The sequence below is a fragment of the Erpetoichthys calabaricus genome, chromosome 15 (genome assembly GCF_900747795.2).
Source record: "Erpetoichthys calabaricus chromosome 15, fErpCal1.3, whole genome shotgun sequence".
Lineage (NCBI taxonomy): Eukaryota > Metazoa > Chordata > Cladistia > Polypteriformes > Polypteridae > Erpetoichthys > Erpetoichthys calabaricus.
Window position 1 is genome coordinate 66,080,654 of NC_041408.2, and position 13,823 is coordinate 66,094,476.

General features: G+C 36.7%; 1 protein-coding gene across 1 annotated transcript; it reads left to right on the forward strand.

The window, feature by feature from the left end:
* Positions 1-112: 112 nt before the first annotated feature.
* polr3f (polymerase (RNA) III (DNA directed) polypeptide F) lies at positions 113-9,769 on the forward strand. Its single transcript, XM_028820701.2, has 9 exons — positions 113-319; positions 932-1,049; positions 1,902-1,969; positions 5,232-5,299; positions 5,567-5,679; positions 6,508-6,651; positions 7,556-7,663; positions 8,131-8,322; positions 9,256-9,769. Exons 1-9 carry the CDS (start codon positions 264-266, stop codon positions 9,331-9,333), a joined length of 945 nt encoding a protein of 314 aa, XP_028676534.1. The 5' UTR covers positions 113-263; the 3' UTR covers positions 9,334-9,769.
* The last annotated feature ends 4,054 nt before the right edge of the window (positions 9,770-13,823 follow it).

The following is a 13,823-nucleotide window of genomic DNA, read 5'->3' on the forward strand; positions in this document are numbered from 1 at the left end:
TATATATATAACACTTTAGGTATGTCACTACCCGATTTGCTTGCCTGTCCGATTCGCGCATATAACCGGGCAGTCCTTCTGGGCTTGAGCGACACATTAAAGAAGGACCTCGTCGGTCTTAAATGACGCAATAATCACGTGAAAGAGCCGCGCATGTGTGTTTTCTGTCGTTGCATGCCGATTATGTTGTGTTCTTGTCGCTCAGAGTTCAGTAGTTCAATAATTGCAGTCACCGTTCGCCTTTCTTTTATCATTTTTAAAGCATGGCAGAAGTAAAGGTGAAGCAAGAATGCACAGATCCTACAGAGATTGAAAACAGGTGACGTTTTGTTTGTGTTTTGCCAAGTGAAGACATTATTAGCAATGTGACTAAATCGTCTCCTTCATATTACTGCCCTTCACTGTTGAATTCATGACAAATTTGAGGTCCATTTTATAATCGGCATTCTTGTATAATACTGAAACGTGCATCACTTTTTTTTCTTCATTGAGAAATACTTTTTACGGGGTTGTCTGTTATATCTTCGTCTATCTTTCGTACAAGTTTTGGTGCGTAGTGAATATCATACTCTAAAATCTTAACGTAGAATAAAGGCTATCAGTGTCAGCTACAAGCATGCGTGTTACAGGCTGCAGGTAAACAGGAAGAATAAAACAAAAGTTTGTGTTGCTCCTGTTTACCAGGATAACAACCTGTGTCGCGATCCAAACAAGCTGTTCAACGGATTTTGCATCGTTTGCTGAAAAAAACAACTTTTGACTTTTCATCCTGTTAACATAGTGAAGTGGAAATAAAATCTTTCTAGAGTAACAATTGGAAGATAAGTAATGTTTAATAAGAGTGAAACTAGTTATTGTGTCCTTTTGTATGCGGTTTATTAAGATGATGCCATAAACATTACTAAACTTCAGTATCATCATCACTTTACAGAATTAAAGAGCTATGCCAGCAGTTTCCACATGGAATAACGGACCAGGTGATCCAGAATGAAATGCCTCATGTAGAAGCACAGCAGAGGGCTATGGTTATCAACAAGCTTCTGTCGCTGGTAATGCCTTTTTATCTTATATTGTTGGAAAACTTGTAGTAACATATTCAATGACAGGTCATTTTCTTAAAACACTTTATTTCATGCATGCTCTGTTGTATACAGTTTTACTTTGCTTCCTTTTACTAAATATGTATACTGTATTGTTAATTAGTTCAACTGAGATGCCTTTAAAGTTAAAGCATATTACAATGTGTATGATTAAAGATGGGCGGCACGGTGGCACAGTGGGTAGTGCTGCTGCCTCGCAGTTGGGAGACCTGGGGACCTGGGTTCGCTTCCCGGGTCCTCCCTGTGTGGAGTTTGCATGTTCTCCCCGTGTCTGCGTGGGTTTCCTCCGGGCGCTCCGGTTTCCTCCCACAGTCCAAAGACATGCAGGTTAGGTGAATTGGCGATTCTAAGTTGGCCCTAGTGTGTGCTTGGAGTGTTTGTGTGTGTCCTGCGGTGGGTTGGCACCCTGCCCAGGATTGGTTCCTGCCTTGTGCCCTGTGTTGGCTGGGATTGGCTCCAACAGACCCCCGTGACCCTGTGTTCGGATTCAGCGGGTTGGAAAATGGATGGATGGATGATTAAAGATTTTTAGAAACTGCCTTTTCTCTTACTAAAAATTGTACCATGCAACAGGGTTCCTAGGAATCTGGCTCTGTATTACAACCATACATTTGACAGTAAAAGTGTAAAAGCATATAGTACATAAATGCCTGACATCTTTCCATTATAAAAATAACTAAAATGCAATATAGGATGAATGTGTAGTATATGACTAACAGATCCGTTGGTGAAGAGGAAAATGTGTAATTTTTTGCTTGATTAAAGAAATATATCTGATTCATGTTTTGATATATTTTTCAGGGTCAGCTAGACCTCCTGAGAAGTAATAATGGTCTACTCTACAGGTTAAAAGATGCACAAAGTACAAGGTATGTTTCCAGTCTAACACAAATAAACAAATTACTGCTTATGCATGGCTGTGATATAGTTATTAGTTCTCATAAAAGTGATTTGATATTAACCTAAGTCAAAATAATAGCTACAATAGTACACACAAAATTGTACATTGCCATATCTCCTTAAACATATATTGTTTAAACATTCAGGGTCAGGAATGAAAAAGGTATGTTTGCCATTAGCTGCAGTGTTTGTTGGAACCTCCTTTAGAAGCAATAATCTAATTCAAACACTTTCTGTAGCTGCCAGATAGAACTTTGCAGCCTTTGGAGTGTTTATTGGCTCATTCTGTTTAGAGAGCTATATTTCTGGCATGTCTTGCATGAATGACTTTAAGACTGTGCTACAGTGTTTCATAAGACTTGTGTCAGGACTCCCTTGGCTATTGTAAAATGCAGGAATTCCTGCATTTAAGTTATTCTGTCCATTTAATCGGGTACAACAGAGCTGAGTAGTGAGTAGACCAGAGTAGCTAAGGAGGAATTTCCAGGATGGTAGTTCTGCTGTTGAGCCCTTTTGAGGTGATATGGGCTAAGCACAAAACACCAGGGAGAGATGGTGCCTATTTGAGATCTCTGTGAAGCCATAAGGTTCACTCTGGGAGGTTCTTCTCTAGTGACAGAGTTTGTATAGCTGAAGGAGAGATTGCCCTGCCTGTTGTCTCACAGAAAGTTCAGGTCACAAAGTCCTGTTAAGTGAGCCAACTGCAGTGTGCTCAATGTCTTGTAGAGATAGATACTCGTGTGTTGGGTTTTTGTTCCCCTGTTCCTGAAACTGAATGGTCAGTCATATATTTAATATACAGTTTTGTTTGTGTCTTTCAATACTTCCGTTCATCCATCAAGTTTTCTTAAGTGCAAGACTGCTTGCTCTACTGCAGTTAAATGTTTCTTACTTGTTTTAGTGATGATTTAACCATTTTATATTTTGAAATTTAAAAGCATTTTAAAATTTCAGTGACCCATAATATACACTATTCATAATGATTGTCTTCATGTACTTCTAAAATGTACATGTAAAATATATATATGTCAAACTGATCAAAATGTAAATATGAATCTGGTATAGTTAAGTTGTTTTGTTTAAAGTGTTTTTGGGAAAGGGTTGACCATATAGAGCCATATGGCAAGATGCATACTAAAGTCAGGAAGGCTAAATACAGTGCATCCAGAAAGTATTCACAGCGCATCACTTTTTCCACCTTTTGTTATGTTACAGCCTTATTCCAAAATGGATTAAATTCATTTTTTTTCCTCAGAATTCTGCACACAACACCCCATAATGACAACGTGAAAAAAGTTTACTTGAGATTTTTGCAAATTTATTAAAAATAAAAAACTAAGAAATCACATGTACATAAGTATTCACAGCCTTTGCTCAGTCCTTTGTCGATGCACCTTTGGCAGTAATTACAGCCTCAAGTCTTTTTGAATATGATGCCACAAGCTTGGCACACCTATCCTTGGCCAGTTTCGCCCATTCCCCTTTGCAGCACCTCTCAAACTCCATCAGGTTGGATGGGAAGCGTAGGTGCACAGCCATTTTAAGATCTCTCCAGAGATGTCCAATCGGATTCAAGTCTGGGCTCTGGCTGGGCCACTCAAGGACATTCACAGAGTTGTCCTGAATCCACTCCTTTGATATCTTGGCTGTGTGCTTAGGGTCGTTGTCCTGCTGAAAGATGAACTGTCGCCCCAGTCTGAGGTCAAGAGCGCTCTGGAGCAGGTTTTCATCCAGGATGTCTCTGTACATTGCTGCAGTCATCTTTCCCTTTATCCTGACTAGTCTCCCAGTTCCTGCCGCTGAAAAACATCCCCACAGCATGATGCTGCCACCACCATGCTTCACTGTAGGAATGGTGCCTGGTTTCCTCCAAACGTGACGCCTGGCATTCACACCAAAGAATTCAATCTTTGTCTCATCAGAGAATTTTCTTTCTCATGGTCTGAGAGTCCTTCAGGTGCCTTTTGGCAAACTCCAGGCGGGCTGCCATGTGCCTTTTACTAAGGAGTGGCTTCCGTCTGGCCACTCTACCATACAGGCCTGATGGGTGGATTGCTGCAGAGATGGTTGACCTTCTGGAAGGTTCTCTCTCCACAGAGGACCTCTGGAGCTCGGACAGAGTGACCATCGGGTTCTTGGTCACCTCCCTGACTAAGGCCCTTCTCCCCCGATCGCTCCATTTAGATGGCCGGCCAGCTCTAGGAAGAGTCCTGGTGGTTTTGAACTTCTTCCACTTACGGATGATGGAGGCCACTGTGCTCATTGGGACCTTCAAAGCAGCAGGAATTTTTCTGTAACCTTCCCCAGATATGTGCCTCGAGACAATCCTGTCTCGGAGGTCTACAGAATATTCCTTTGACTTCATGCTTGGTTTGTGCTCTGACATGAACTGTCAACCGTGGGACCTTATATAGACAGGTGTGTGCCTTTCCAAATCATGTCCAGTCAACTGAATTTACCACAGGTGGACTCTAATTAAGCTGCAGAAACATCTCAAGGATGATCAGGGGAAACAGGATGCACCTGAGCTCAATTTTGAGCCTCGTGGCAAAGGCTGTGAATACTTATGTACATGTGCTTTCTCAATTTTTTTATTTTTAATAAATTTGCAAAAACCTCAAGTAAACTTTTTTCACATTGTCATTATGGGGTGTTGTGTGTAGAATTCTGAGGAAAAAAATGAATTTAATCCATTTTGGCATAAGGCTGTAACATAACAAAATGTGGAAAAAGTGATGCGCTGTAAATACTTTCCGGATGCACTGTATTATGTAAAAGGCATAATGCATACATTGCAACAAACTATTTCTATAGTAATTTTTGGCAGTTTCTTTCAGCAGCATACCAAGGCACAAAAGTGACAGTGGCATGCAGTGTGCATGAGTGTGTGCACGTTTGGTTAAATTACATAATTTTTTGTATTGACTTGTAAAGCACATACATTTGTAGGATATTATGCTTTTTTTGAAGAAGAAGAAACTGTGTATTACTAAACTCTAAACTTGCCTTCACTTTTTGAAAGTAACTAAAATTAGCATGCCAGAGCAGTGCTAGAAAGCTTCACTCTAATAGTACAGAAATCTGAAGCTTGATCATTTTGTGATTGTGAATGAAGAGAATTATTTTACAACTTATGTTAATGTAGCATATTTCATCAAAAATTGAACAGCAACAAATATGTTAAATTTATTGTTTTCAAGTACATTTGGGCCTATTATTTTTTTTTTCTAGCAAAATGAAAGGGTCAGATAATCAAGAAAAACTGGTTTATCAGATAATAGAAGATGCAGGAAACAAAGGTAATACATTGTTTTCTTTCTTTATATATCCACTCTTGAAAGTCACTATAAAATTAAGTTTACTTGTTTGTATTTTGTACACTAAACAGCTTCTTTGTTACCCTACTTTCATTTCAAAGTCTTTTGCCTGATGATATCCAGTAGGTCAAGTTTTAAAATTGACTATTCATTTTCATTATAAATAAAACTGAACTCAATAAAAAATGTATTGGAAATATGACAGACTATGTTTCTTATTCATTACCTCTCAACTTTGTATTTCTACAGGTATATGGAGTCGAGATATTCGGTATAAGAGTAATCTGCCTCTAACTGAGATTAACAAAATTCTAAAGAACTTGGAGAGCAAAAAACTCATTAAGGCAGTTAAGTCTGTAGCTGTAAGTTTAAATCTTGATTTTTTTTTTATTTAGTTAAAGGTAGTTTGTTCAGCATTATGAATTGTTATTACTACATCATTTATTAATTTTAGGACCAAATTTTCTGTTTCAATTTGATTTAGATGAATATGCTAACTATACACCTTTCTACTACAAGCAAGAGTGTTGCTTTAATAAAAGTGTGCCCAAACCATGTTTGTATATTTAAGTGATAATAAAGTTATGTAGCGAATGCTGTTTGAGTTATCTATCTATCTATCTGTAATATAAATATGTGCTTATTCCAGGTCCTGTTACCTTAAATTGAGGAAAAAATATATTAAGATATATAAGTAAAGATGAGCAATATATATAAAATGTCTGTAAAGAAATGTCAGGTAATCACTGATGCCATGTTTCATATTAATGTGCTTTCTTTAAACAGAAACTTCATATTTATACTTTGATTCACACCTATAAAGATGTTTTAAAACAATCTAAATAAAGCAATGAATTCACAAAAGAAAGTCCCAAAGCCATTTACATAGCATGTTAGGTGTACCAAGTTTAGTCTTTGCCCCTAAACATATTCAGCACAAAGATAAAATTGGTGCTCATTATTTCCACTCAGACAAAATAAAAAGTTGTCCAGAAGCTTTTTTGCAGTTGAGTTTTTATTGGGTGTTTTTTTATAAACGGCAATGTTTATTTTGTTCTAAACTTTGCACCTTCCAGACTTATCAGACACTGCTTTATTAACAGGGGCAAACAGTGCCACGTCCTGCGCATTTGTACCAGAAGTATTTTCTTCATAATTCCATAGGTGTTTTTTCCTTTTATTTTTTTCAGGCTTCAAAGAAGAAGGTTTATATGTTATATAATGTACAACCAGACCGCTCAGTAACTGGAGGAGCATGGTATAGTGACCAAGATTTTGAATCTGAGTTTGTAGAAGTATTGAACCAGCAATGCTATAAATTTCTTCAGAGCAAGGTAAAGAGTAGTTTAAATTAATCTTAAATGACATATCATTTTGAATTTGCTTATGGAGTTGTATAGTGACTTGTTTGTATTTTTGGAAAATACTGTGTCATTATGTATGATTTTTACTCTATTATTATTTTTAATTTTTGTTGTTAATTCTGTTTTTAATATTCTTACTTTGTGAAGCACCTTAATAAACATTATTTACAGATCATCATACTAAACTAACTTGTCTTATTATTAACTAGTTCTGTTGCTGTAAAGATTACACTGGTGATTAGAGTGGGAATATAACCTTAATGAAGGTCAATCAGCACAATTTTAATGTGCTCAGTCCTATTAACCACCTTTGTTTAGTGTTCATTTCCTTCAGTGTGATGAATACTACCATGTTCTTTACAGAAATTATACCATGTAACCTTGCACTGAGGTAAAGGTTTTGTCTTAGTTCAGTGTGAGTCTGGAGTTGAATTAATAGTGGTCTGATTCTCACCCAGTGCAGTGGTGTGGAGAATTTTTATTGGATTTATTTTATTTTTCCTCTATCTCCCCCTTTTTTGTTTTGTGTTTCTAACACACGTACATAATATTAAATTAGTACTGATTTATTCCTACTGTCAGGTCAATTGATCTAGAAAATATTGCTTGTAGCATCAGGTGTTACATTTAGCATTGTAAACAATTCTTACACTGGTCAGTAGAAATTGTCATCATAAAAAGCTCTTGATACAAAACATAAGTGGTGTTTTACTGATCATTGACGGTGAAAAAAAAAACTATTTTTCAATACTCACAAACCGTTGTATACTTAATAATTTTTTATTGTTGAATTAATCATTTAAAAATATTTTGGTAGTTTGTAAATACCCTCAACTGCAACTCTTTCTTTAGCAGTAACTTTCAAATTTTTCAGGCTGAGGCTGCTCGGGATAGCAAGCAGAGTCCATTAGTGCAGAGGAACAGCTCTTTTGCGTCTTCTCATGAGGTCTGGAAGTACATATGTGAACTTGGGATCAGTAAGGTAATGTCGATTGCCTACAACCTGCCTAATTTGACTTGTCAGAGAGTATGTTTCATTTAAATCTAACAGGATAAATTGAATAAAGGAATGGGCTTTTTAATAATTTAAAGAGAAACAAGAATGTTAAAATGTAAACCAGTACAAATATTGTAATCATTCAGCACTGCATCAGTTTTAGAAGCTAACTAGTGTATTTCTGTACTAAATGACTGAAGAATTTATTGTAATTGAAGCATATCATAATGTCTTTTATGTGTGACAAATACATTTGCTTTTTTGTCATTTGCATGAATATGTTTATTATTTCTTTAAAAATGCTATTTATGCCAGTGTAAATAATATTTATTTGTAGGCATTTTTAAAGCATGTTAACATTCAACACCGTACTATTTTAGCGCTTTAAGTTTAGGACTGTTTCTTAATTTGCTATTTGAACTGAGCACATTGCTTTTCTTTATTATTTTCAGGTTGAGCTCTCAATGGAGGATATTGAAACAATTTTAAATACGCTTATATATGATGGGAAAGTGGAGATGACCATTATTGCTGCAAAAGAGGGAACAGTTGGCAGTGTTGATGGGCAAATGAAACTTTACAGAGGAGTTAACCCTATCATTCAACCAGCTGGTTTAGTCAAGACCCCGTGTGGCCTTTGTCCGGTATGTTTTGAAAGACTCAACAAACCAACATGTCTTAGTCTTGAATTTTTCACATTATCTTTGTAAGAATATCAGTTTAGGCAAAACCTGAGGGAGGTCTTAAAGTGTTCATCAAATCTGTTGCTATGTGTAACTTTTTCATTGGATGTCAACATTAAAAACTATTGTCATATTGTTGTTATTCTTTATCCATACCTTTCGATAGTGCAGATTTTCAGAATTGTATTGTTATTCTGCTCAGGGTAAAGTAGGTTTGGAAGATAAATGGATAGAACTATAATTGGTAATCCCAACCTAACAGAATATTTGCATGTTATTCCTGTCTCTCCTCGAATGTCTCTGGTTTCTTTCTTTAGATAAAAAAATAATGCATTTGGGGAGGTCTCTAAAATGCCCCCCAGTTATCTGTCCTCTAACGCGGTGTTGCCCAGTCGGTGGATCACAAGATGCTATTGATGTTTCGCCAAAAAAAAAAAAAAAAAAGCATTTCCAGTGGTTGAGTTTCTTTTGCAAGGCCAAACCCTGCATGCTTGAAACACCAAGGCATTCTTCAATATTAAATATATTTTTTAATCGGTATACATCAATGGGAGTCCCCAACCCTCCCACTGACCTCCACATATCCTTCCATAACAACTTCCAGATCTCGTGATTCCGAAATGCATCAGCTCATGAAAAAATGTACCGGTGAACTGATTTTTTTTTTAAGATAAAAATACTCAAGTGATCAAAGAACATAGTGTTAAAGCTCTGCCATAATAAGATGTGTAATGGTAGAATACCACTCATTTGTTTTATCTTTGTGTCAGTGTTTAAAATTTTTTTAATTAGATTATAAAGTGTACAAGCTGACAATTCAAGATTCAAACAGTGTTAGTGTGTCACATTTTGTAAACTGTTTTAACTGGTAACTTGTTCAAAAATGTTTTTCAGGTGTTTGATGACTGCCATGAAGGAGGCGAGATCTCACCTTCCAACTGCATTTATATGACTGAATGGTTAGAATTCTGAAAGTAACTCTTAATATTTTTATTTTAACACTTTTTCACTGGCATAGTAATTGCCTTCACTTTCAGTATTAAGTGAAACAACAATTGTTATCAAAAGAATATATTTTCTGTTGAATGTAATTTATGATATAGCTAAATGGATTATGATGTTTATATTTCTGTTAATAAAAAAATAATTAGGCGCAATGACTGTTAAAACTAATACAAAAACAGAACTTCATCAAAATGCATGTGATAACGAGCGCTATTCACTTTTTATGGTCCAGAACGTGAAGATTTACTGTTAGACCATGGATGACCACAAATATTTAGGAACATCTGTAATCCTGAATTAAATGATAAGATACTGTTAACATAACAACGGTACAACCTTTTCTTTTAATAATGTAAATATATTTATATAAACAATGTGTAAATAAAATCTCTTTTTGGTTTAATCACTTAAAGTTTAATTTAATATTTTAAGATCTTTTTGCATATTTTTGTTTTGACCAGTTGCTAATGAGGCATTAGGGCAGAGGTTTCAGTCTCTAAAAATGTTTTCTTTTTACACAGAAAGTTTGATAAAAATGTGCTGATATTTTCTTGGCAGAACTTTATCTGGAATAATTGCTACATTTATTAAATATGTCATTACATTTTAACTGTTTTTATAAAGTAGTAGTATTGTTACAAAGCACATTAATTTTGCAAAAAAAAAAAAAAGAAAAGAAAAATGTGTCCCATAGAAATGCAACTCTCAGTCAAAGCTGTAATCGTTCATTGAAAATGTTTTGCTTTTTATTAGCTATGTTGGTTTAACAAAATGAGGTAGTGCAGTGCACAGCAGTTTGGAGCGTAAAGAAAGTGTTGCCATTAAAGTAGGTGCATTTGACAAAATTACAATAATGTGCTCCCTCTTCATTTCCCCAGTTGTGATTAAGACAGATATAATGTCCGGAGTATGTCCTAGCACTCTTCAAATGGCCCAACTCTAAACTACCTGGCAAAAAGTTGAGATGCTCTTAATCTGAGCAATTTTTTTGCTTCAAGGCTTAGTGGCTGCCTGTTCTGTTTTGTGTTGTGTCACTCTAACTTAGGGTTTCAAGTGCAGATGGTATATAGCAAAACTGACCAATGATGTCCCTGTAGTTGGTCTGTTTGATGAAAGGCTGATACAGTGGTGTGAAAAACTATTTGCCCCCTTCCTGATTTCTTATTCTTTTGCATGTTTGTCACACAAAATGTTTCTGATCATCAAACACATTTAACCATTAGTCAAATATAACACAAGTAAACACAAAATGCAGTTTTTAAATGATGGTTTTTATTATTTAGGGAGAAAAAAAATCCAAACCTATGTTCCCCCTGTGTGAAAAAGTAATTGCCCCCTTGTTAAAAAATAACCTAACTGTGGTGTATCACACCTGAGTTCAATTTCCGTAGCCACCCCCAGGCCTGATTACTGCCACACCTGTTTCAATCAAGAAATCACTTAAATAGGAGCTGCCTGACACAGAGAAGTAGACCAAAAGCACCTCAAAAGCTAGACATCATGCCAAGATCCAAAGAAATTCAGGAACAAATGAGAACAGAAGTAATTGAGATCTATCAGTCTGGTAAAGGTTATAAAGCCATTTCTAAAGCTTTGGGACTCCAGCGAACCACAGTGAGAGCCATTATCCACAAATGGCAAAAACATGGAACAGTGGTGAACCTTCCCAGGAGTGGCCGGCCGACCAAAATTACCCCAAGAGCGCAGAGACGACTCATCCGAGAGGTCACAAAAGACCCCAGGACAACGTCTAAAGAACTGCAGGCCTCACTTGCCTCAATTAAGGTCAGTGTTCACGACTCCACCATAAGAAAGAGACTGGGCAAAAACGGCCTGCATGGCAGATTTCCAAGACGCAAACCACTGTTAAGCAAAAAGAGCATTAGGGCTCGTCTCAATTTTGCTAAGAAACATCTCAATGATTGCCAAGACTTTTGGGAAAATACCTTGTGGACTGATGAGACAAAAGTTGAACTTTTTGGAAGGCAAATGTCCGTTACATCTGGCGTAAAAGGAACACAGCATTTCAGAAAAAGAACATCATACCAACAGTAAAATATGGTGGTGGTAGTGTGATGGTCTGGGGTTGTTTTGCTGCTTCAGGACCTGGAAGGCTTGCTGTGATAGATGGAACCATGAATTCTACTGTCTACCAAAAAATCCTGAAGGAGAATGTCCGGCCATCTGTTCCGTCAACTCAAGCTGAAGCGATCTTGGGTGCTGCAACAGGACAATGACCCAAAACACACCAGCAAATCCACCTCTGAATGGCTGAAGAAAAACAAAATGAAGACTTTGGAGTGGCCTAGTCAAAGTCCTGACCTGAATCCAATTGAGATGCTATGGCATGACCTTAAAAAGGCGGTTCATGCTAGAAAACCCTCAAATAAAGCTGAATTACAACAATTTTGCAAAGATGAGTGGGCCAAAATTCCTCCAGAGCGCTGTAAAAGACTCATTGCAAGTTATCGCAAACGCTTGACTGCAGTTATTGCTGCTAAGGGTGGCCCAACCAGTTATTAGGTTCAGGGGGCAATTACTTTTTCACACAGGGCCATGTAGGTTTGGATTTTTTTTTCTCCCTAAATAATAAACACCATCATTTACAAACTGCATTTTGTGTTTACTTGTGTTATATTTGACTAATGGTTAAATGTGTTTGATGATCAGAAACATTTTGTGTGACAAACATGCAAAAGAATAAGAAATCAGGAAGGGGGCAAATAGATTTTCACACCACTGTATATACATAAATTGTGAATTTCCCATTGGGATTAATAAAGTATCTATCTATCTGATACAGCCTAAGCAGAGTAACGGCTAATCAAAACACTCCCTGTTTATATCTAAACCAAAAAAAAGTAGAAGTTGCATACAAAGCCAGTTATTCTTATCCCTAATATGGAACACTTGATTTTCTGCTTGTCTGTAAATGTTGTTACAGTCAACGTGTGATGTAATAATCAAGTTTTTCTGCTGATGCTCTCAGAAATAATAAAGTTAAAATGGAGTCTTAGAGGACTCTTTTCCTGGGGGAAGATTATAAAGAGTTAAATGGCCTGTTAAACAACCAGAAAAATGAGAAGTGTTTTTCAAACAGTGGTGCCCAGTCATGCTGGTGATTAAACTGTCATGTGAGCTTCTAACAGAAAAGAACTATTACCTAACAGTTGCTAGCAGCTAATTCTTCACACCATATTTTATTCTCTTTTAGAAATCAATCAAATAACATATTTCTCTCTTTGGCAGCAGATATCTTGAAGCTCATAAGTCTGGAAAATGTCCTCTTCTGTCTACAGAGATATTGACAAAGTGATGTTACTGAAATTCACAATTGGCATCTGGCCCATATCAAATATGGAGAAGGAGACTTTATGTAGGGGCTGCATCCTTTAGCTTCCGTGCTTTTCAGAAAACAACTATTTATGTGCCACCAGTAAACATTAACCCTTAGAAACCAGTTCAAATAAGCATTTAGAATTAGTCATCCCCCTTGTTCATTAGCGAAAGGAGAAGACTTGACACGGTTGTAGAGGATATGAACAGTAGAGCATGGGGGTATCAATAGGATGAGAAACCTCTTTTCTGATCTTCACTTTCTGTGTAATAAAAAAAGACAAGTTTGGATACCTTGGTTTTTCAGGTGCTGGCAAGAGGAAACAGCTTTTAGAAGCTGAAGGAAGAAAATGTTTAGATTTTGTAAACTGTGTTAATGATGTGTAGAGATTTTAAGTAAAAAGCATATTATTTTTCAGGGACTTGTGAGTCTGATAAATAAAACTAGTCTAGATTCTAGTCCAAATTGCCACAAGAAGGATACGATGTGTTGCAGCTGAGGCAGCAGCTGTAAGTCTAATATAAGTAGGTGCTTGAAGTTGGATTTACAGGTATGTGGACATAAATTCATTTGGTTGTCAGAGTGTTAAAAAGTAGTATGCAAGGTTGGTAACATTCCAGTCACCTTCCTGGTTAGAGCCACTGGTGAAGTGATCAGGAAAAAGCACATCTCAATATGACTACACTTCGAGGAAGGCTTGTTTCCCTTCCCTAATCGTGGAACTGTAGCGAGACAAGAACAGCAGAATTGCAGCCTCACCTTATTACTGGACATCCAACCCTAATGCTTCTATTTTAATAACCTGCTAGAGAAGCTAACCAGTCATACTGCTGCATGTTTCATTGTGATCCATTATCCATAGGTGAAGCCCTCAATGTGTGACATAAATCAAGCTTGCTTGAGGTTTTCACATCACTGTGCATTCCATACTATTTTCTAAACCTGCTTAATCCTAAACTTGGGGCTGGAGGCTATCCCAGCAGGCACTAGGCAGAAATAATCCCCTGCACAGGGTGCCACCAGCCCATTGCAGATTGAAAACACTTCAGTTTTTATTGCTTGATTCTAAATGAAAAGTAACTTATGTTTTCCAAATTTCATTAACACAATACAGTGGAGA